The sequence below is a fragment of the Rhinoderma darwinii genome, chromosome 1, assembly GCF_050947455.1.
Source record: "Rhinoderma darwinii isolate aRhiDar2 chromosome 1, aRhiDar2.hap1, whole genome shotgun sequence".
NCBI classification, from domain to species: domain Eukaryota; kingdom Metazoa; phylum Chordata; class Amphibia; order Anura; family Rhinodermatidae; genus Rhinoderma; species Rhinoderma darwinii.
Window position 1 is genome coordinate 414,808,775 of NC_134687.1, and position 25,710 is coordinate 414,834,484.

Sequence of the window (25,710 nt, forward strand, 5' to 3'; positions counted from 1 at the left end):
ACACTGATAAACGTTTTGTTTTTTTCTTATCCCTCCTTTTGTAATGCTCTGCACCTTTTGGGGACATTTTCGCCTTTGTAGTTTGGGAAATTTTGCTGGGAAAGTTTTGCGCTGGTATAATACGGGCGCCCTCGCTTCCAGCAGATGTGCTACGTCCCTTCCCTTCCTAGTTCCTAAATACTAGGGCCCTGAAACTGAAGGAATGTTCCCCTCCGGCCTGCGCATTGAGATGTTTTTTCATCACCACATTACTAGTGCCATAACTTTTTTATTTTTCTGTTGATTGAGCGGTGTGCGGGCTTGTTTTTTGCGAGACGGGCTTTAGATTTTATTGGTACCATTTTGGAACACATACGACTTTTTAATCACTTTTTATTTCACTTTTTGGTATAAGAAATTACCAAAAACAAGCAATTCTGGAATAGTGTTTTATTGGGTTTTTTTTCGGCATCCCCAGTGCGCCATAAATTATATGTTAACTTTATTCTGCGGGTCGATACGATTACGGCGATAGCAAATTTATATAGTTTTTTATGTATTGCAGATTTTGCACAATAAAATCACTTTTTTTTATAAAATCATTTGTTTTCTGCGTTGCCATATTTAAAAAGAGCCATAACTTTTTTATTTTTGCGTGGACAAAGCTGTATCAGGGACTATTTTTTGCGGGATGGATTGTCGTCTTTATTGGTACTATTTTGGAGTAAATGTGACTTTTTGATAACTTTTTATAGCATTTTTTGGGAGGAGACGTGACCTAAAAACAAAGATCCTGGCGTTGTTTTTCATGGATTTTTTTTACGGCGTTCACCGTGTGGGATAAATTAAATAATCGTTTTATAGTTTGGGACGTTACAGACGTGGCAATACCAGTTATGTATTGTTTTTTTTTAAAGTTTTTTCCCGTAATAAAATACTTATTATGGGAAACAAGGCAGTTTAGCTTTTTTTTACTTGAAACTTGTGTGTTTTTATTGTTTTTACGACATTTTTATTAACTTTTTTGACTTGTCCCACTAGGGCATTTGAGGGCCTGATGCCCCGATCGCTACTCTAGTACACTGCACTACATACCTAGTGCAGTGTATTAGCGCTGTCAGTTATTCACTGACAGCAAGCCTATGAGGACCTACTGCAGTCGTGCCCTCATCGGCTCCCATACAAGGCAGACACGGATGCTATTATTTGGCCTCCGATTGCCATAGCAACCCAGCGATTGTGTCGCTGGGTTGCCAGTCGGGTTAAAACACATCGGGTGCTTGAGCGCAGCATCTGAGGGGTTAACCGGCCGGATCGGAGAATAGCTCCAGTCCTGGCAGTTAGAGGAGGGTGCCAGCTGTACAATACAGCTGTCACCCCGCAGTGATGGTGCCGGCTCTGCTTCTGAGCCCGCACCATCACTGCAACGCAACTGTACTGTGGTTTGCGGGAACACTTTCCCGACAGCGCCGTATATATACGGCGGATGTCGGGAAGGGGTTAATTCTTTTTTTTTCACTATTAACACCTTTATTAAACTTTTTTTTTTCACATTACATTAGTTCCCCTAGGGGACTCGAACCAGTGATTGTTAGATTGCTGGTACAATACACTGCAATATTGCAGTATACGGTCATTTTTACAGGTTCTGTAACATATAGGGAGCCAACACAACAGTGGGCCATATTTCTGAAACGGGGGGGTTCAGGGAAAAAAAAACCAGCGCTGGAATCAGGGAGACAGCACTGTTCAAGTCAGTTAACCTGTTCAACTTATATGACCTAGTGACAGGTTCGTTCATTTACCATACATTTTCTACCCTATTTAAGGCAAATGTCATATCTGATCATGGGGAGGTTGTAGGGACTCATATAATCAGCTCTCCATTAAAGTAGCTACAAAAGAGTTATCTACTTTAATAGAACATAAAAAGTGACTGTTGGTTGTGAATTGCTGAAAAATTGGACAAATGCTAATATATGATCATTTTAAAACTCAATGCAAATATTTGCCCAATTATCTTCATATACCAAGGCCTGCACAAATAGAAAATTGGGCAGTGGCAGGACAAATTCTAACAAAGCTGGCTGTGTTGCCTATACTTTGTACCTAAACTGAAAGACAATTTCACCCTCAATATCATGAGTACAGTAGCTTTTTGCTGTAATGGCAGTAAGATTATGGAGTTTACATGTAGTTTATATCCTTTATAACACTGGCCCATCCCAAACAAATACTTGATCATGTGGAGATGTTATATGTAAATCTCCCAATGTATACGCCGGATGTAAAGCCTTAATGTTGCATTATTACAGTTGCATATATAATCTATAGGTTGTCATATTAAAAATTTGTATATATTTTGTGGTAACTAACTGTTTATGAAAGCACAGCAGATTGCACTTTCCTATATGGTAATAAAAAAGATAATAGTTGTTCTGACGTATAGCTGGCCGGCAGATGCCAAAACGTCATTATTTTGGCATTCGTCAGGTCTATAGGGGTCTATGGAACCGTACAGCGAGTATCTCCCAGCGCATACCCTTAAGGCTAAGTTCACACGGGGCAGCATATCTGCCCTGGGCGCGGCAGGGAATTACGGGCGAAAAAGCGCGAAAACTGTGGTGCAGTTTTTCGCCCGGGATGTCCGCTGCAGAAAACTGCAGCACTTAGTCGACTTAGATGACGCTTCATCCCAGGAGACCCATGTAACCTGTGATTGGCTGCAGCGGTCACATGGGATGAAACGTTATCCCAGGAGGCCACGCTGGAGGGAGGAACCCAGACTTCGGGGTACGTTTTTGTTTTTTCTGAGTAGCGTTTCTTTGCGGTGGGATTGCTATTTGTTGTGGGATGGGGAAATTCTGCAACAAGTAAGCAGTGTTTCTGCAAATACAGTTGACATGCGGACCTGACGGGTTCAGGGTCAGCGGGTCCATGCAGGATCCACCTGTAATCTATCACATCTAAGTTATGAACTTAAATGTGATGCATAATGGTGGATCCTGTGTGTCAGAGTGACGCAGGACCCGCTTTCACTGAACCCGTCAGTCCCGCGGACATGGATTCCGCGGTCCTGGGAACAGGATTTAGCGAACGATACAGCTGCTCTGTATAGAGAATACAGAGCAGCTGTATCTCAAAAAGTAAAATATAATTTTTAATAAAAACAATTTATAAAGTTGCACCCAACAAACTGACTGATCTATTTATTAAAAATAAATAATGCCATTCAAAGGTTTACATCGCGTTTAACATGCACACTGATTTTGTTGGGAACACAGCTTGAGTCTAGTAGAATAATGTAATTATATCATAAACAGAATATTTAATGTAACAAGACCAAAAACATTTTTATTGAGACTGTTTTTTTGCCAGTTCAAGAGTTGATCTTAAAGATAGGAAAAGTATGAAGGAAAACTTATACTAATGGGTAGTTTTGGGCTTTAAAAAAAAAAAAAAAAGACATAAAAAACTACAGTGCAAAGAAGGCCTAAAAGTTAGAAAAGTCTCATATACAATTTGTTTTACATGGCCTGATTCTTGCGGATTGTATCACCTCATCTACCTGCCAAACCACCATAAAAAAAAAACTCACATTAAAAACATTAGAAGCAGGTTAACAAGAAGTTAAGAAAGGAATCTACAATTCTAGTTTCATGTGATAAAGTGTTTTTTAATTATTTTCTGCCATCCACTTGACATAATGACATTTCGGATCCCGTGAGGTAAAAAAAATATTTCACACATTACATCATGTATTTTACATTTTGTATGACTCCCCTAGTAAACTTTTAATGAGTCTCAAGGGGTAATGAAACAAACCGTAATAAGAAGCATAATGAAAATAAGACTTTAATAATCCAATTAATCCATTACAGTTTTACATGGAAAGCATATTTTTTTTTTGCTAAGGATCTATTAAAAATGGTTAGAGTATAGAATTGTGTACAATAAAGTTGGTTGGCTAGTAAGCTCAGTAGTTAGTAAGTAAGACAGTCAGTTACTAGTCATAGGAGTTTGCTATATAATAACATTTTATTTTTATTGAATTTAATGGACCTCAGTTACACAGTTCAAGACACATTTAAATTTTCTTTCACAACTAGTTTGTAATTTAAGACTGTGTTTACATCAGCGCTGGTCTCCATTTTGTTGGGTCTCTATTGTTTTTTTAAGGTAGCGTAATCCTTGCAATAAACAATAGAAAACCGACAGAAATCTAACAGATCAATTTGAAGTACATGAAATCTATCAGGGTACATTATGATCAGCTTTCAAAATGGCTCTAATAAAAGCTCAGTTAAGAACGGAAGCGATAATGGTAATGTGAGCAGATCCTTTAAGGTGGAATTAGCGGAGTAGTAAAAATAAACATGGTCAGAGAGATATAGTGCAAACATTACATTTGCTTGAAGGACAAAATGATTGTATTTTGATGGACGTAGATTGAGCACATTCTTAGACTTTTTCCTTGGTTACCAAATTTTTCCTTCTCTCCATAATTAAAAGAAACATCTATTTAGTTGATGATTGGTCCCTATTTCCATTTAAACCTGTTGCAATATCTGAATGTCATGGACGCTATTTTACCATAGCCCAAGAATTCTCATTGGGGTTTTCGATCTAGCGACTGTGAAGGCCAGTAACCTTGTTGATAAGGTGGATTACATTGTCCTGTAGGATGTGTCCTTCAGAGCCGGGATAAACAAGAGCCATAAAGAGAAGAAGATAAGGACTAATGTTAAAGGGGTTATCTGGGGACCAAAAATTGCATTGCAATAATATATTTATGTGAAACTAAGTAACTTACTAATATACTATAATAAAAATTTCTGTACTAAATGGTGCAGTTCAAACCTCATGAATTATTCAGGGAGTGCCGGAGCTTTTCTAATTATGATGACGCTCCGACACAGCCCCACGTGACTGAGCTCTTGCTTAATTTGCTGATCGTGAACATGACCGCAAGGGGCTGTCACATTGCCTATTGCTTGAGTCCCGAGCAGAGCATCAGCAAGCGCTTTGCTCGGGACTCCAGAACTGCTCCCGTCGTCCATATTTGGTCAATTCAGGGTTTTTTATCGCTGTTGTCCCCGAACAGAGCATCTGCTGATGCTCTGCCTGAGGACTCCACAACTTCTGCCGACGTCACTGTCACTGTCCATATATGGACAATGACGTCGGCAGCTCTATTGGAGTCCCCGAGCAAAGCATCAGCTGATGCTCTGCCTGGGGACTCCACAACTTCTGCCCACGTCATTGTCACTGTCCATATATGGACAATGTCCAAGAGAAGGTGTATGGGCAGCACAGTAGAACAAAAACCTCCAGGGCATAAGGGTGCAGGCCTCCAGGGATCCGACTTGTAAATCTCCAATGGTATACAAATGTAAGGAGAAAGAGGCAGCACTCCAAGGTTCAAAAAAGTAGGTAGTTTATTCACCCATCAGTGAAAAAGGTGCAACGTTTCAGCTGTTCAATGCAGCCTTTGTCAAGCTTGTCAATGATGTCGGCAGTACTACTGGAGTCCCCGAGCAAAGCATCAGCTGATGCTCTGCTTGGGGACTCCAAGACTTCTACCCCCGTCACTGTCACTGTCCATATATGGACAGTGACGTCGGCAACAGTACTGTAGTCCCGGAGCAGAGCATCAGATGATACTCCAGGACTCCAGTACTGCTGCCGACATCATTGTTCATATATGGACAGTAACAATGACGTTGACAGAAGTTGTAGAGTGCCCAGACAGAGCATCAGCTGATGCTTTGCTCTGGGACTCCAGTAGTGCTGCCGACGTCATTGTCCATATATGGACAGTGACAGTGACGTCGGCAGAAGTTGTGGAGTCCCGAGGCAGAGCATCAGCTGATGCTCTGCTCGGGGACTCCAGCGATGGGAAACCCCTGAATTGACCAAATATGGACGTCGGGAGCAGTGCTGGAGTCCCAAGCAAAGAGCTAGCTGATGCTCTGCTCGGGACTCAAGCAATAGCAATGTGACAACCCCTTGCGGTCATGTTCACGAACAGCACATGAAGCAAGAGCTCAGTCACGTGGGGCCGTGTCGGAGCATCATCATTATTAGAAAAGCTCCAGCACTTCCTGAATAATTCATGAGGTTTGAACTGCACCATTTAGTACAGAATTTTAAATTAGAGTATATTAGTAAGTTACTTAGTTTCACATAAATATATTATTGCAATTTTTGATAACCCCTTCAAGGTAACCAGTGCTGTTCAGAGGTTTCCCAATTGCTAACAAGTACAAAGGGGATGTTGCTCAAAGCCTAACAACCATCAGCTGGAAATGAAAATTCACAGGCTGCATCAAGTTAAATCATGATGTTTGCTCAAGTTTCAGACCATCAATCGACAAGACAGAAATGCAAATCCTAGAATATTAATATGGAGTTTGTTGCTATAATAGCCTCTACTCTTATCGGAAGGCTTTCCACAAGTTTTTGGAGTATCTCTGTGGAAATTTGTGCCCAATTAGCTAAAAGAGCATTTGTGAGGTGAGTCACTGATGTTGGACGAGCAGATCTAGCTCGTAATCGGCGTTCCAATTGATCCCAAAGTTATTTGATGGGGTTGAGGTCACGGCTCACGGTGCACGCCACCCGAGTTCATCCATGCTAAACTTGTCAAACTATGTCCTTTATGGACCTGGCTTTGTGCACAAGGTCACAGTCATGATGGAACAGGAAAGGGCTTCCTCTAACTATTGCAGAAAGTTGAAAGCATACAATTATCCAAAATGTCTTGGTATGCTGCAGTATTAACATTACCCTTCACTGCAAAAAAGGGGTCTAGCCCAAACCCTACAAAAATAGTCACAGATCGATATCCTTCCTGTGCAAAATTTTACAGTAGGCACTATGCATTCCAGTAGGTGATGTTTTCTTGGCATTCAGATAGTAAAACATGATTCATCACTCCAGAGAACATGTTTCTACTGTTTTAGAGTCCAGGGGCGGCATGATTTACAGCACTCCAATCAATGCTTAGCATTGCACATGGTGATTTCAGACTTGTGTGCAGCTGCTTCACCATTGAAACCCAATACTGTAATGGCTGCCGCAACCTGCATATATTTACCCCAGATGGCACTACAGGAGCAGCTGGAGTGGACAAAGCATTTAAACGTGAGAAAACATTCTGTAGTGATAGATACAGTTGACCCTGGCGGACACTTTGCCTAGATAATTCTTAGACCAGGTCAGAAACTTCAGGCAGGGTTACGTCAGCGGGTCCATAGCCTAAGTAAACTGTCGTGGGACCCATAGATAATAAGACTGTCATGATCAAATCCCTTGGTGACACATTGGGTTTACACTACGCCATATTCCTTAGTGACATAGTGGGTTCACACCATCCTCTGCAGGCACCGTAACAGTCTCACTATCCAAGATATAGTTTCCATTTGCCTTTCCGTTGATGGGTTCCTCTGTTGGAAAGTTCTAGCAGAACCCATCAATGGAATCCCAACGCTGATAACACAGTATAAAACTTTGTACTGTATAATTCTAAATGAAGTATTAAATGATGACAGATCACACTGATATAGAAGTTAAGATTAAGAATCATATGCGCTCATGCTATCAACTACCTGGACTTAAAGGGGTTGTCCAGGCATGGGGCGGTTTTTCATACTGATAACCTATACACAGAATAGGTTATCAGTATATGATCGGTGGGGGTCAAACACCCGGACCATACCGATCAGCTGTTCTGGCTGCCTCTGGGTGCCTGTCGGTGCTGGAAGCAGAAGGCTCTGAGTACTGTATAGCGGTTGTGCTGGGTTACTGCAGCTCTGCCTCTACTCACTTGTATAGGAGCAGAGCTGCAGTACTGCAGCACGGCCGCTAACAGCTTATGGTGCCCGGAGGCAGCCAGAAACAGCTGATCGGTGCGGGGCCCCGGTGTCGGACCCCCACCGATCATATACTGATAACCTATCCTATGGATAGGTCATCGGTATGAAAAAAACACTCCATGCCTGGGCAACCCCTTTAATAAGATAAAGTAACTTTTACTTAATGATAAGCTTAATAACTTCTTTGTGCATAATACATGTCATCATTCATGAGCTCTGAGCTAGACCTGTGCTGAGATGCAGTAAAAGAGCTTAGTAGATGCTCCTTGTGACGTACCACCTTGACGGTATAGCAGCTGGCCAACAGGGTACAAGTCAAAGTCAATAGTTCGGATAGGTGTACCTGTGGTAACTTCTAACAGAAGCAAAGACAGGCTCGGATGGGACCTTCGCAGCAGGCAGACACCAGGCGTGGTGTATCCAGGAAGGCATAGTACACAGCACAACACGACTCAAACTCTAATCGGCACTTGAACCAAGATGGCACGGGATACAGGATACAGGTAGCAGGAACAGGAACACTGGGAACTGGGAAACACTTAAGGGACCATTTGCAGAGATGAACATAGGTAAACGACAACAACACTCAGGGCAGGGCCGTTCTTATAGTCCAGGGTGCTCACGGGCTAATTTGATAACAAATTCAGGTGCGCGCGCTGGCCCTTTAAGACTGGGCACAGCAGAGAGAAGCGGAAGTGACACAGATCCATTACTGCGGCTGTTAGGAGGTGTTGCAGTATCCCCGCTCTTATGCCCCCTCTTCTTGGGACCAGAGCGAGAGAGAAACTTCTTCAGGAGGGCAGGGGCATTGAGGTTCTCTTCTGGCTTCCAGGCCCTCTCTTCAGGACCAAACCCCCTCCAATCCACCAAATAGAAAGTTCTTCCTCCTACTCTCTTGGTGTCCAGGATCTCTTTAACCTCGACTGTATCCAATGAACCGCTGGGAGCAACTGCAGGACTAGGAATCTTGGTGTAGCGGTTCAGAACCACAGGCTTCAGGAAGAAGACATGGAAGGAGTTGGGGATCTTGAGGGTAGGAGGCAGCCGAAGCTTGTAGGAGACAGGGTTAATCTGTTTCAAGATCTGGAAGGGTCAGAGGAACCTGGGAGCAAACTTGTATGATGGCACCCTCAGCCGGATATTTCTAGAGGACAGCCAGACCTTGGTACCTGGAAGAAACTGGGCAGACAGCAGAGAGAAGCGGAAGTGAGCGCTGGTGTCTCCTTAATGGGGAGATGCGCTCACAGATCCATGGCTGCAGCCGTCAAGAGGTGAATAATCCTGACGGCCCGCGGCCATGCATGTTGCACTCCTGATGCTACACACAGTTTAACATTCAATGAGAGATGAATATGTCCAGTTAACAGCCAGTACAAATCATGAAAATGAGGCAAAAAATTTTTCAAAAACAAATATTATGGCATATGCTCGACTACAGTCAATTTATGTATACATTTAGGGGATGTCAGTTTTCTGCTTAGTTTTGTGTATACTTTTACATCCACTCTTTATAGACCTGTCTAATGTTTAACACCTGCTATTATGTATATTCTGACCACTATATGTATGGACTGACATCACTTATATGCATGGCCATTTGTACACTGAGAACCAACATTGGACCCCATAAAGAAGTAATCTTTACAGTCAATACAGACTATTTATTAATAAAATATAGAAAAGGAGAGGATTATTTTAAAAGTTATCAATCCAAGATTGCAATATTGTTTTGTTTGGACAATGTTTCACACTTTTTTTTTATTTCGTTGGTAAATAATTCATGGTGTAAATTGGTATCAAATATTTGTCATACTTTAAACCATATTAAAATTATTGAATTTAGGCAGGGGAATAAATAAAAAGATGTTCTGATGGTATATCCCAGCAGATTAAATTAACTTCAGTCATTCACTGTTCAAGTCTCATGAGACAAGATGAAGGCCTTATTAAAAAATCTACAACTATTTATGCTCTTCATATGGTACCATGACTTGCTAATGCGGCAGACCTATATCGGAATAATAATGCGTGTACAATAAGTGAATGAATTTTCAGCATATTAATAGCTTAATTTTTAATTTACAAGGCATGTTGTTGAGTGAAATACTGCAATAGAAATGCATTACATGAATGCTTACTATGCTATGATTAATAGGAATTTCTCAAGATTAGAAATACATATTACAAAGAGAAACATGATACCTGAATAGACTTTGTCAGCTTTGAATTAACTTTTTCTCCTCTAAATAATAGACCCAAAATGTCAGCCGCACCTAAGTGTTTGCGGAAAGGCTTGAATATCTACACAAACTGAGCGCTCTAGAATGTTAGAATGTCTCTATGTGAACAAGGTCCATACCGTGTAGTAGGCATTAGACTTGATGTTATGTTGGACTTATTTTTGAGGCTCATAGATTTCAGGATCAGAACCGGTTATTAGACTACTATGGAAAACAAAAGCTGCATAACTCATTTTATTTTGGTGGCATTTCCCCTCACTTTTGCTATGCGGGTTATTTATTTTTCCTTTCTCTTTCTCATTCATATAATCACATTACTTGGAAACTTTCTTATCATTCTAACCATCTGGAAAAGCTTTGCTCTTCATACTGCCATGTATTATTTTCTAGTCAACCTGTCATTCCTGGAGATATGTTTTACCTCTTCAATTATACCAAAACTTTTATCTATTTTAGCATTTGAAAACCATACTATTCCTTACTGGGGCTGTCTTACCCAGTGTTACTTCTACTTTTTCTTAGGTTCTGTTGAATTGCTTCTCCTGGCAGCCATGTCTTTTGACAGGTATATAGCTGTATGTTACCCTTTACACTATGGAGCGGTAATGACTCCAAGGTTATGCTTGCGCCTCACTCTGGGCTGTTGGCTTGCTGGATTCATGGACACACTCATCCCAACTTTACTTGTATCTAAACTTTGGTTCTGTAAGTCTAACATAATAGACCACTTCTTCTGTGATGTAGAGCATCTCTTAAAACTTGCATGCTCAAACACAAGGCTCCTTCAGTTGATCAACCTATGTTCCTCTTCTTTGGTTGTCTTTGGGTCCCTGATATGTATAGTCATTTCATATGCCTGCATAATAGTAGCTGTAACTAAGATGTCCAGAGCGGGAGAAAGGTGGAAGTCTTTCTCTACATGTGTTTCTCATCTGCTTCTTGTGATTATCATTTATGGAAGTTCACTCTTTTTGTGTATGAGGGGGACTACAACATCTTATTTGGATATTAGTAAACTCTCAGCTTTTATGACCGGGATTGTGACACCTCTTTTAAATCCGTTCATTTATACTTTAAGAAACACCCAGGTACATAATGCTATACATCTACTCATTTTTGGAAGGTCATAGGTCTTTTTGAAAAAAAAAAGCAGAATTAAAAAAATCATAATTAACCTATTTTAACTATGTCTCCTACCAGCAGTAAATCAAGACTAGTATTTAAATGTATTGGCATAAGGGTTGCTAGTGCCTACAATCTACAGCTAAACAAATGACTCAAAGGGTCAGCAATATAAAAAAAAATAATTGCAGAACTCTACCATGTACAGCTTACATTTCCTTTGTATCAATGAACTATGTCTCCCTAAAATCCTGCTCTTGGCCCTGATTTAAAAAAAAACACGAAAAGCTTTCACGATAGAAGACCAAATATTAGGAACTATAATTTATAAACTATAGATAATAATATTGCCTTTATACCATTTTCATTATATACAGTACCTGCTCTTTTTATGAAGCTGAGTACTCTGCATGCAATGAATGGACAGCGGCAGGTGGCTGCTCATCATCCATTGATCTTTACTCTATTACTACTGTAAAATCAAGAGTGTCTAAATTAATTTGTACAGCAACCTAGTCATTAAAAGTTCCATTTCTTCCTTCATTTAATGTCATGGCATATACTGCTAGAACGTGCCATAACATTATGATCGATTGGGTTACAACCTTTGGGACCCCTGCCAATCTAATGTCTCTTTGGAATTTCTCCTGCACAGTGGCGCTTGCGGTCACTTGCTGTGCAGGGAACTGCAACACAGCCCCATTCAAGTGAAGGTAGTTGAAAGCAATGGTGACCAGGTAGAATCCACTGTAAGAAAGCGATACCATCCAAGTACAAAACATCCGCAAGTCAATCGGATGTTTGTAAAAGTTATTTATTGTATACCAACAATAAAACATAATGAAAAACAAGAGTCTCTTAAATACAACGCATTTCGGGGAAACAGTACCCCTTTTTCAAGTAAGCATGAGAACACTGCGCTATCCATGCTCAACCACTTAAGATGATCCTCCATTTACTACGCTCCACAGAGAAAGCCATCTTTAACCTGACGTACTTATCCTATGTAGCACCTTTTTGTTCTCTCTGTTCTCATGTTTTAGCCTCTATATACACCATTCAGTGCTTGTTTAGTTATAACACCACAGATGGGAAATCCCTTTGATCTACTACTGAATGTATATAAGGAAATGTCATAAATTGAATATCTCCATATATAATGGAAACTGTAGGTCTTTTTACATTGGTTTTTATATGAATAAAACATTAATTTTTTACTTGAATTATTTAAGTTTAAGTAATATTATTTTCATTTACAGCACTGTGTTGAGAAAATGAAAAGCAAAAATAAAATGTGTTTGTACATTCGTGTGAGCGCTGAGCCACTTCGTTTCTGTTCAGCTTTTCCCGGAAAGCCGATGTATTGGAGTATGGGCTCATGGACTTTATATTATATACCACTACATCGATTTCCGGAAAAAGACAAACAGAAACTAAGCAGCTGAGCGCTCACACAAGCACTTCTGTCGCTTCATTTTAGAGATCGGTGAGGGCCTCAGTGCTCGGACCTCCACCAATCAAAACTTCTGACATGTCACTATGACATGTCAGAAGTTCTTTGATTGTTTAGTTACCCTTTAAAGCGTACCTAACTTTTCAGGTCACTTTTCAGAATAAGATGTCTTATGTCTGTACATAAGGAATAACACTATTTCTGGCCATTATATGACTTGTATTCTGCATTATTTAGTAGTTTTGCCATCTGCAGAATCTATCTCTAATTCTCATTTGTCTCTGAGCTAGTGGTCGAAGCCTAACTGCTATCACTGCTGCAGCAGCATGGAGTACATTATACAGCAGTACAAACCAATGTAGCAGAGAATCCAGCACTGGGGGGGATATAGAAATCTTACCAACAGCCTATGTCTTCCTTACTCTCATCAAGCTTCCCCCCTGTGCTCACCCCTCCCCTCTCCATAGACTGACATGCAGCATGTGTGTTGCTGACTCACTCTCTCTCTATGCTCCCTCCTCCTGCTCCCCCTTCCCCTCTCAATAGACTTTTATGGGGACAGGCAGTGAAGAGACACCCCTAACTTCTGCAGCCCATTAATTCTGCTGTGTAACCAGAGACAAACTTTGCTTGACAACAGGGGGTGGACAGCAGATTACAGAAAGGGAGACATCTAGTGACAGTAACTTCACACAGAATTTGCATGGATGCAACAACCACATTTTAACAGTAAGTAAATTACAAAGTTGATCTATATCAGCATATTAGATCAGCATACGTTGTTTGAATTGTTAGTGTCCACTTAACATCACAGTAGTTCTGGGTTTTAGGAGCCAAATGCTCCCCATTTCATCTCTTACAGTATATTTGGATACAGTTGGGAGATGTGTTGAACTTATGCACAAAATGTCATATTGGTTAAAATGGCTTCTTCACTGGTGCTAACATCCTAAATAATATATTGCTAAATATTGCTTCTAGAGGAGAATATTTCCAGTAGGGCAGCACATAGGGAGTAATACAGTGTAAGCACTGATGTACTGGCTTCGCACAAACAGCACGCAGTGTATGTAGACATTCTCATATTTTACATAGACTCCCATCTGACACAGCGTTTTAAGGAAAGAAAAGAGTTGCCTGTAGTCTGGTTACTAGGGCAGCATAGGATAGGTCTGGCACTTGAACTGCCTCCTGACTGAGTGTGCTGTAGACTGGGATAGGGGGTGTGTGTGATGTGCAGACAGCTCCTTACTCATCTGCTGCAGGGAGATATCAGTGTCTGCTTATCCTAATGTTTCAGCTCTGTGTCTGTGATATTTGATGCTCTCTGCTTGTGCCTATAATCAACCCCAATCCTTCCCATACCCTGATTGCTCATAAAGTGGGATTAAGTTGTAGATGTGGAACATAGTCGTTGTAGAAGTAACAGGATATTTCCTATGTATTAACAGCAGCTATATATCCAGTCAGTCACAGTGCCATTAAGGTGTGTAGGTAGACAAAGTTGAGGTAGAAAATAGTAACCCATGCAAAGTGCTGCTGATGTCAGACATAAGCCAGGTAGTAATAATGTAAGAGAACTTTATTCAGGATACGCGTTTCGATGCTGAACCAGCATCTTCATCAGGGCTGATGAAGATGCAGGCTCAGAAAACCTTGTCAAAGGGGAAAAAAAAGTTATCGCTTTCAGATCACAGGGAGGATAAAATGAAAAAGAAAAATGGTTGTAGCAGGAAGTGGTTAACCCCTTAACACTCTGTGCAGTACTATTACGTTGAGCTAAGCACATACAGTGAAGGAAATAAGTATTTGATCCCTTGCTGACTTTGTAAGTTTGCCCACTGTCAAAGACATGAACAGTCTAGAATTTTTAGGCTAGGTTAATTTTACCAGTGAGAGATAGATTATATAAAAAAAAAAAAAAACTGAAAATCACATAGTCAAAATTATATATATTTATTTGCATTGTGCACAGAGAAATAAGTATTTGATCCCTTTGGCAAACAAGACTTAATACTTGGTGGCAAAACCCTTGTTGGCAAGCACAGCAGTCAGATGTTTTTTGTAGTTGATGATGAGGTTTGCACACATGTTAGATGGAATTTTGGCCCACCCCTCTTTGCAGATCATCTGTAAATCATTAAGATTTTGAGGCTATCGCTTGGCAACTCGGATCTTCAGCTCCCTCCATAAGTTTTTGATGGGATTAAGGTCTGGAGACTGGCTAGGCCACTCCATGACCTTAATGTGCTTCTTTTTGAGCCACTTCTTTGTTGCCTTGGCTGTATGTTTCGGGTCATTGTCGTGCTGGAAGGCCCAGCCACGAGCCATTTTTAATGTCCTGGTGGAGGGAAGGAGGTTGTCACTCAGGATTTGACGGTACATGGCTCCATCCATTCTCCCATTGATGCGGTGAAGTAGTCCTGTGCCCTTAGCAGAGAAACACCCCCAAAACATAATGTTTCCACCTCCATGCTTGACAGTGGGGACGGTGTTCTTTGGGTCATAGGCAGCATTTCTCTTCCTCCAAACACGGCGAGTTGAGTTAATGCCAAAGAGCTAAATTTTAGTCTCATCTGACCACAGCACCTTCTCCCAATCACTCTCAGAATCATCCAGATGTTCATTTGCAAACTTCAGACGGGCCTGTACATGTGCCTTCTTGAGCAGGGGGACCTTGCGGGCACTGCAGGATTTTAATCCATTACGGCGTAATGTGTTACCAATGGTTTTCTTGGTGACTGTGGTCCCAGCTGCCTTGAGATCATTAACAAGTTCCCCCCGTGTAGTTTTCGGCTGAGCTCTCACCTTCCTCAGGATCAAGGATACCCCACGAGGTGAGATTTTGCATGGAGCCCCAGATCGATGTCGATTGACAGTCATTTTGTATGTATTCCATTTTCTTACTATTGCACCAACAGTTGTCTCCTTCTCACCCAGCGTCTTACTTATGGTTTTGCAGCCCATTCCAGCCTTGTGCAGGTCTATGATCTTGTCCCTGACATCCTTAGAAAGCTCTTTGGTCTTGCCCATGTTGTAGAGGTTAGAGTCAGACTGATTAATTGAGTCTGTGGACAGGAGTCTTTTATACAGGTGACCATGTAAGACAGCTGTCTTAAATGCAGGCACCAAGTTGATTTGGAGCGTGTAACTGGTCTGGAGGAGGCTGAACTCTTAATGGTTGGTAGGGGATCAAATACTTATTTCTCTGTGTACAATGCAAATAAATATATATAATTTTGACTATGTGATTTTCTGCTTTTTTTTTTAATATAATCTATCTCTCACTGGTAAAATTAACCTAGCCTAAAAATTCTAGACTGTTCATGTCTTTGACAGTGGGAAAACTTACAAAATCAGCAAAGGTTCAAATACTTATTTCCTTCACTGTATATGCAACAGTCACATGAGAGAAGCCATATACCCGACAGCATTATCAGAAGGGAGGGTAAGGTATGGGGAAGGGATACATAAAGGAAGCAGGTGCAGGGGGAGGGAGATGTGAGAGTATCCACGTCTACTAATTTGACCAGACATCATACATAGTAAAGCAAAGTAGGGGAGATAATCACTATGAGGTAGATAATTGTTGAGTCAGAGTCTGGAAATCATTCCAAGGTTGCCAAATTTTAAGAAAAGTATCATGTCTTCTATCAGCCCAACTGGACAGTTCTTCAAATCGACAAATTTGAGCTACTTTAGTTAACCAAATTTGCAAAGAGGGTGGTTCAGTCTGCAACCAATAAAGTGGGATCAGAGTTTTTGCCCCAGCAATTAAGTGTGTGGTTAAGTTACGCTTTGATGGCTTATACATTCCAGAAGGTTTAGAGAAAGCAATCATATCAAATGACAAGACCAAATCAGTAACAGTGATCTGCCTGATCATTCCATCAACCTGTTCCCAAAAGGGAGTTATAACGGGACAGGACCACCATATGTGTGTGTATGTTCTAATCCCAGCCTTGCATCTCCAAAAATCCGCTGAATCTGCCATGTTATGTGTATGTAAGAACTCAGGGGTTCTGTACCATCTGGATAAGTGCTTGTAGTGGTTTTCCTGAAGGCGTATACAGTTCGAGAAACCATGTGAATTTCTAAGAATAGAATAATTTTGTTTTCCGAATCAAAGAAGGGAATTTGTGTCTCCTTTTCCCATGATAAAAAAAAGTTATGCTTAATAGACGAGGATCCACTTACCAAAACATTATACAAATATGATATTTTTCTAGTAGTGGGGGTCTGAGTTAACAATTTTTTTTCCATATCATTCACGTCTCTAAGTAGGGGATGAAGGGTTAAAAATTGTGAGCACAGTTTCCTGAAATGAGTGTAATGCAAGAATGTAAGATTTAATCCCGGCAAAAGTATGTACTGAATGGTTACCTAGAACATATCGGACAGAATACCTATTAAGAGCCTCCCACATGTCCATGTCGAGATATGCTATAGTGGCTATGTTCAAGAAGTCAGGTATGAGCCCCATCGGTAAACAAGGTGAAGATGAAGGCATGAGGGAAGGGTGTAGGGAGTGCCAGACCTCACACATTCCCTTGATCAGGGGGTCAAAAGAGGGTTTCCGAAACATTTTTGGTACAGGTTTCCATAGATTCTTGTGGAACGATGCCTCCCACAGGGACTTCATAGCAAGGGTGATGGTTTGGTCTCTGGAAGGCTTAACCAGATCCATCCATCTATTGAGCTGGATAGCTTTATAGTATAAATGCATGTCAGGTGTCAAAAATATTTTAGTATCTTTATATGTGTGAACCTAAAATTGCTTCACATGGACGGACAGTTGTCACTGAAGCTCAAAGATCTGCTGAAACAACAGCCTACAGGGGGGATGGCTATTCTATTCTAAGTCTTCTGGTATATGACTGCATTCAGCTGTTACAAAGGCAACGTGAGAACTTAATGACATTCTATTTCTTATGGCTAAAGATACATACTAAAGAGGAGATTGGGATATTAGCATATCTAGAATGTTTATGTGCAAATTGAGGGTACCGCCTACACTCATTTTCCTATAAATAAAGATGGATCTGCCCCCTAGGGCAAAGACTGCTTTAATACTGACACTTCGTGTCATGGTCTCTCTCCGGCCGGCTGGCCTCTCTTAGGTCCACCAGTGAGAGAGCATTCACTAATTTGGAACTCATAGACAAATGCATATAATGTCCAACGTTAAAGGACAACGTAAATTCTGCAGCGACACAGGCAAACCAACACCTCCCACTATTTTTTTAGTTATCAAGAGCGAGCGAGAAAGTCTTGGTCTCTTATGATTCCAAAGAACTTTAGCGAATATCCCTCTGAGTGATTATAAAAAAGCTTGTGGGAGACCTATAGGGACCATTTGTACCACATACAGAATCTTGGGCACAATATACATTTTCAATAGATTCTTTCTGCCGAACCATGATAGAAGAGGGATACTATACTCTTTAGTTAATTTAGTCACATCCGAAAGAAGGGGGGGTAGTTTAAGTGATATAAATCGGAGCACTTATTTGATAAGCGAATTCCCAAATACTTAATGGTGTTTTTGGACCAGAGAAAAGGGGATGTTGATTTCACCTTTAACATGTCAGTCTGCGAGAGAGTTACTTTTAACACTTCAGACTTGTTAAAATTGACTTTAAAGTTAGAGACGCTTCCATATTGATTAAATATTTTTGTGAGTGTGGATAAGCCAAGCTGCGGATTAGTTACCAAGAACAAGAGGTCGTCTGCAAAATCTGTGACCAGTATTTGCGCTGAGCCAAACTCCATGCCTCTCACATCCGACGCCTCCCGTACACATTGTAGAAGTGTCTCGACCACTAGGACAAACAAGGACGGGGAAAGAGGACAGCCCTGTCGCGTCCCATTCGAGATCTGAAAAGCGGAAGATAGAGACCCGTTAACTTTCAATCTTGCATGAGGTTGTGTATATAAAGAAAAAATTGCTTCTATGAAAATTGAAGACAGCTTAAATTTTTCCAAGGTGGCCTTCATGAAAGTCCAATAAACTCTATCGAAAGCCTTTTCGGCGTCTATGCTGAGTAAAACTAGTGGTATGTTCCTTTTATGAGCTAAATTAATGGCTCTGAAAAGTTTAGCAGTGTTGTCTTTTCCCTCCCTTCCGACTACAAAACCCGATTGTTCATTATGTACAAGCAGAGGCATCAAGGGTCTCAACCTGGAGGCAAGGATTTTGGCCCAGATTTTCAAGTCTAAGTTTAATAATGAGATTGGCCTGTAACTACCGCATAGTTGAGGGTCTTTCCCTTCTTTAGGTATAAGCGCCACATGTGCTTCTTGGGTCTGTTTAGGGAACCTACCACCTTGTAGTAAATTGTTACATAACTGCGTAAGGCGGGGAAGAAGGACATCTTGGAATTTCTTATAATAGATTAATGGAAAGCCATCTGGGCCTGGACGTTTCCCCTGTGGAAAACTGGCAATAATATTATGCAATTCTTGTGTAGTAACTGGCACTATAAGTTTAGCAGCAGAGTCTGAATCTACGGAGGGGAGTTCAAGGGATGCAAGGAAGGCTTCAGTAGCTTCCTTTTTATTAAAATTAGAGGCTGTAGGCTCAGAGTCTGTTAAATTATAAAGTCTGGAGTAGAAGGTTTGGAATGTCTGCGCAATATCCTCAGTAGAAGAGAAAAGATTACCTAGATCATCTTTGACCGAGGCTATGTGAGAGCACTCCCTAGCTTTTTTTAATTAAGTGAGACATACGTTTTCCCCCCTTATTATCCATAGAAGCTATTTGCACCATTGTGTTTCCCATATCATAGGGAGGTTGCTATTATCTTGGGAGTTGATCTCAAAAAAGGTTGAAAGGTGTTGTTTGATGTGGTCACAGTCACTAGCTTTATCTAAGAGTGACTCATTTAATCGCCACCTCCACTCCTTAGGAGATAGTGACGACAGCGACAAAGTGTCTAAGGAGGGAGCATGATCCGAAATTGTTATATTCCCTATATATGGGTTTGTGGAGCAGGACAACAAGGGAGTAGAGACAAAAATATAATCCAATCTCTGGTATGATAAGTGGATTGGGGAATAAAAGGTGAAGTCTATGGCATTAGGGAAATGAGATCTCCAAACATCGTGAAGTCGCAGATCCTGGATTTTAGTGTGCAATTTACTCAAGTCACATTGTGAAATGCCTGATTTCTTGGAGGAGTCAAGAAAAGGATTCAAAACCACATTAATATCGCCACCTAGGATAATTTGGCCTTCTACAAAAAGTTTAAAATCATCTAAGGGTATGTGCACACACACTATTTACGTCCGTAATTGACGGACGTATTTCGGCCGCAAGTACCGGACCGAACACAGTGCAGGGAGCCGGGCTCCTACCATCATACTTATGTACGATGCTAGGAGTCCCTGCCTCGCTGCAGGACAACTGTCACGTACTGTAATCATGTTTTCAGTAAGGGATAGTTGTCCTGCAGAGAGGCAGGGACTCCTAGCATCGTACATAAGTATGATGCTAGGAGCCCGGCTTCCTGCACTGTGTTCGGTCCGGTACTTGCGGCCGAAATACGTCCGTCAATTACGGACGTAATTAGTGTGTGTGCACATACCCTAAGACTTTCAAAAGCCAAGAAATCTGGCAGGTGTTTGGTGCATATATATTTGCCAAAGTATAAGTAGCAGAAGCAATATTCCCTTTAAAAAAACAGGACTCTACCCTCTGAATCAGTGTGCCGCTGTCTCAGTCGAAAAGGGATAGATTCATGAATAACAGTAGTCGCTCCTTTGGAGGCAGAGGTTGGGTGACAACTTGATGAGTGGTGTCTGGGAATCTGAGGAATCTTAGTAGTTTTAAAATGTGTTTCTTGCAGAAATGTTATCTGTGCCTTCATTTTTTTCAGAAGTAGGAAAACAAGGTGTCTTTTCTGAGGTGCATTCAATACCTTAACATTAAAAGTCACGGCAATGATATCTGCCATAAGTACAATTGGATGTGAGACCAACTCTATTTTAATGCCTACGGATTCAGAATGGAATGTCATAAAAGCTCCTGTAGCTGTAATGTGTAGGTCTCCCAATACTTTTGTCTATATAATCCATATAGTTTACTTAGATCGCGGCCATTTAACCCGTTAAATGCCGCCGTCAATAGCAACCGTGGCATTTAACTTGTTTACACCCTCTGTCACCCATCGGCTGCCCGCAAATGCAATCGCGAGTCTCCGATGGGGTGTCATGGCAGCCGGGGGCCTGATAAAAGCCCCCAGGTCTGTCCTGGGCATATGCCTATTAGGATGTGCCAGAGGCACGTCCTAATAGATTGCCTGGCAGATTTACACTGACAGGCAATAATGCTCTGGTATACTAAGTATACCAAAGAATTATAGCAGCGATCTGAAGATCGCATAGTAATGTCCCCTAGTGGGACTAATAAAATAAGTAATAAATGTGAAATATAGATTATTAATAAAAATGACTGTAAAATAATAAATAAAACCATTTTTGTCCATAAAAAGTGGTTTTATTTAGTAAAAGTGTAAAAAATAAATAAAAGTACACATATATGGTATCGCCGCGACCGTAATGACACAATTAATAAAGTTAATATGTAATTTAAACCGCAAGGTGAACACCGTAAAAAACCTAGCAAAAAACAATGGCGAAATTGCTTTGTTTTTCAATTGCCCCCCCCAAAAGTCATAATAAAAATTAATCAATAAGTCCCAAGTACCCCAAAACAGTACCCAAAAATCACTACATTGACGGAAAAATAAAAAAATTACGGCTCTTGGAAAGCGAGGATGCAAAAACAAATAATTTGAGTTCAAAGGGGTTTTTACTGTGCAAAAGTCGTAAAACATAAAAAACCTATACATATGTGGTATCGCCGTAATCGTACCGACCCATAGAATAAAGGTAATGTGTTATATACACCGCACAGTGAACGGCATCAATTTAAAACGCATAGAACAATGGCGGAATTTCAGGTTTATTTTCTAATCCCCCCCAAAAAAAAGCTAATAAAAGTTAATAAAAAAATTATATGTACCCTAAAATGGTGCCATTAAAAAGTACAACTAATCCCGCAAAAAACAAGTCCTCATACAGCTATGTCGATGGAGAAATAAAAAAGTTATAGCTCTTTGAATGCGACTATAGAAAAACGAATAAAATAGCTTGGTCATTAGGGCCTAAAATAGGCTGGTCACTAAGGGGTTAATATACCTTAAGGCTTTACTCTCTTAGCATCTGGGAGATTTACCATTATTGAAAGAACAATACATTGAGAAAAAATAAAAAAGTAAAAGAGGAAATATTATCCAGTTATATTTTAAAGAGGACGTATCGCCTCTCCGGATATGTCTGTTTTTAGTAAATACTTGTATTCCTTACAAAATAATGCTGGAGCATCTTTCCTTAGGACATAGAGTTCTAAGAAAAGATGCTCCAAAATTTTAATATTATGAGAAATGCACGTATTTATTAAAACAGACATGTCAGGAGAGCTGACATGTCTTTTTAAGGCCGTCCATGCACATTAGATTAACATTTAAGGATCTGTTGACAATCTAATGATCCCTGATGGCAAATGTCAGGAGAAACGAGGATAGTATGATCCACTTATTATCAAAAAAAGCTTCTGTAAATAACTATAAAGTGCTGGGCCCTATACCAAACTTTTGAATGGGACTCTCCCGAGCATTTACTCGTTTCATATGAAAATTAGGATGGGGGAACACTCGCCAGCCAAATCGTGGTAAAAAAAAAAAAAAAAACACACACTTCTGTGAAAACAAATGATCAGAGCATGTGAGACAATCAACCACATAAGTAGAAAATGCAAGATGGGGGTGATGGGAGTCATCAAACCTTAGACCAGACCACAAAATAAAGACCCCCAGATGCCAAATTTAATTCAGACCCCAAAATTAATTCAGACCACAAACCAGAAATTTCAATTAATTCAACCACCAGACCAGACGCCTACATTAATTAGTATCCCAAACCAGACCCCTAAATAAACTCAGACCCAGATCCCTAAATTAATAAAAACCCAGATTAGACTCCAAAATGAATCAGACCCCAGTCCAGACACATAAATGAATGCAGACCCCAGACCTCTAAATTAATGACCCCAGATCATACCCCCAAATTATTTCAGACCCCAGACCTAAATTAATCAGACTCCAAAATTAATTTAGACTCCAGACCAGACCCCTAAATTAATCAGACTCCAAAATGTATTCAGACCCCAGACCAGATTAATAAATTAATGCAAACCTAGAGCCCCAAATTAATCCAGATCGGACCACCAAAAATAAATCAGACCCCAGATCAGACAAACAAAAAACCCAGATCAGACAAAAAAAAATTAAAAGACCATACCCCAGTTAAGGTTCCAAAATGAATCAGACACCTAAATTAATCAGACCGCAGATTAGACTCCGAAATGAATCAGAGCCCAGTCCAGACACCTACATTAATGCAGACCCCTAAATTATTCAGACCCCACATCATACCCCAAAATAAATTCAGATCCCAGATCAGATTACTAAATAATGCAGACCCAGACCCCTAAATTAATCAGACCCCAGATCAGACCCCAAAAAATAAATCAGAGATCTAAATCAGACAAAAAAATAAACAGACCATACCCTAGAGGAGATCACAAAATTATTCAGACCCCAGTCCAGACACCTAAATTAATGCAGAACCCAAACCCCGAAATTAATCAGACCCCAAATTACAGTCCAAAATTAATTCAGACCCCAGACCAGACCTCTGAATCAGACCCCAAATGTAATCAGACCCCAGATCCGACTAAAACAAATAAACTTAGACCAGACCCAAATATTTACTTACTGCTCCTCATCCCCAACTTCTCTTCTTTTCTCTTCTCTCCTAGGTGCCTCTGCACCCAATGTCCTGACTATAACTAGCATTAGGAACTTGTGTGCACTGCTGAACACAAGGTGCCTGGGGGCCTCCCTAGGCTATGGGGTCCGAACACAAATGCAACTGCTGTGACCCCTATACTTACGCCTCTGTTGATTGGGTTTATTGCTAATAAAATGAGTTAAATAGAAGTAAACTAAGAACATATATTTGCTAAACAACTAAATAATGGCATCATGCCCCCATAAATAGCTATACTGTAGGTAACATTTAATGTGTATTGTGTGCTTGCGCTCAGTTGTTATCTTGTTACCTTTACAAGTCCCATTTTATATTCCAGGCATTGCAATAAATACATTGTAAATGGGCTTCAACTGATATTTCCCTGGGATGGCAGTATATTGTGCTGCCCCTATGCAAAATCTGTTAGACGGGCCTCCCATAACTTAGGATATCTAAAGCCACTACACTTTGTATCCTGCAAATAGAGGAGCAATTTTTGGAATAACAGCAATGTTACAAGTGATGTGAATAGACAAAACCCGTAAAGCAATTGTAAGTTTAAACATAAAAAACTGAAATGATTTACTTGCTATTAAGGTAGACATTTCACATTCCGTGCTGTAATCTCTCTATTCATATGGTCATACCATTATTTCAGAGGACTGTTCACTATATATTTGTCTTAACAATTCCACAAGCCCTTCAGAGCATGTTTTACTTGGTCATTTCTCAAAGTGTAGATGAATGGATTAAAAAGTGGTGTGATTATTGTGTTCAGGATCACGGCCAATTTGTTAAAATCTATATAGGAACTTTTAATAGATTGTAAGCTCATAAACACTGTACCAACATAGAATATAAACACAACAAAGAGGTGAGAGGAACAAGTTGCGAAAGACTTCCATCGCCCACCTGATGAGGGTATCTTTAATATTGCTATTATTATATTTAAATAAGATACAACAATCAATATAAGCGATCCAAACACAATCACTGAAGAAACCATAAAGTTTAATACATTTAAATATTGGGTGTCTGTGCAGGAAAGTTTTAAAAGTTGTTCTACATCACAAAAAAAATGGTTAATTCTGTTGGAGCCACAGAAAGTAAGACGAACTACTAGTACAGTTGGGGCTATAGTGTCCACAAAAGCACATGTCCAAGAACCCAAAGCAAGGTAAAGACATAGTCTAGGGCTCAACACGGCCATGTAACGTAAAGGATTGCATATAGCCATAAACCTGTCCAAAGACATGACAGTTAAAATGAATATCTCAGTGGAACCTAAGAAGAAGAAGCTGTAGCATTGTATCATGCAGCCCACAAAACTGATGTTTGCATTTCCATTTGTCAGGAGGGAAAGGAACTTTGGTGTGATTGTGCTGGTTAACAATATATCTAAAAAAGACAAATTAATAAGGAAAAAATACATTGGTGTATGAAGATGTCAAATTCAAATTCAAATTCAAATTCAAAGAAGCTTTATTGGCAGGACCAAATACATATTAGCATTGCCAAAGCAAGTAAGAAGTAAGGGAATGAGGGATAGGGACTGAGGGATTGGGGGATAGGGACATATCTAGGGTCGGGGTTATACAAGTCCATGGCATATCATGTCTCTCTCAGTTTATGGCAGTTTATGGCAGTTTATTTGTAGAAATGATGAAAATGATGACAATGTTTCCAATCACGGTGATGGAGTAGGCATTCAGGAGAATGAAAAAAAATGTCACTTTAACCAGCGGAGAATAGTGAAATTCCATTAAGAGAAAACCATTGCTTTCATTAAATATGTTCATATCTATAAAATGGAAGGAATGTTTTATGTTATCTGCTCAAGAAAAACAAATACACTGATAACATTATTAACACACATATCTATCTATCATCTATCTATCTATCTATCTATCTATCTATCTATCTATCTATCTATCTATCTATCTATCTATCTATCTATCTATCTATCTATCTATCATCTATCTATCTATCTATCTATCTATCTATCTATCTATCTATCTATCTATCTATCTATCTATCTATCTATCTATCTATCTCATATCTATCTATCTATCTATCTATCTATCTATCTATCTATCTATCTATCTATCTATCTATCTATCTATCTATCTATCTATCTATCTATCTATCCATCATCTATCTATCT

The 25,710-nt window shown here is 40.1% G+C and overlaps 2 protein-coding genes across 2 annotated transcripts; one reads left to right on the forward strand and one right to left on the reverse strand.

Annotated features, from left to right (window-relative positions):
• The first annotated feature begins 10,470 nt into the window (after nucleotides 1-10,470).
• Nucleotides 10,471-11,226, forward strand: LOC142760077 (olfactory receptor 6M1-like). The gene has a single exon (XM_075863033.1). The coding sequence runs from the start codon at nucleotides 10,471-10,473 to the stop codon at nucleotides 11,224-11,226; it is 756 nt and encodes a 251-aa protein (XP_075719148.1).
• Nucleotides 11,227-24,228: 13,002 nt separating this feature from the next.
• Nucleotides 24,229-24,984, reverse strand: LOC142760143 (olfactory receptor 6J1-like; the record flags this gene model as incomplete). The annotated part of the gene is made up of 1 exon (XM_075863156.1): nucleotides 24,229-24,984. A coding segment is annotated over one exon (756 nt), but the record flags the coding sequence as incomplete, so codon positions are not given.
• Nucleotides 24,985-25,710: the final 726 nt, after the last annotated feature.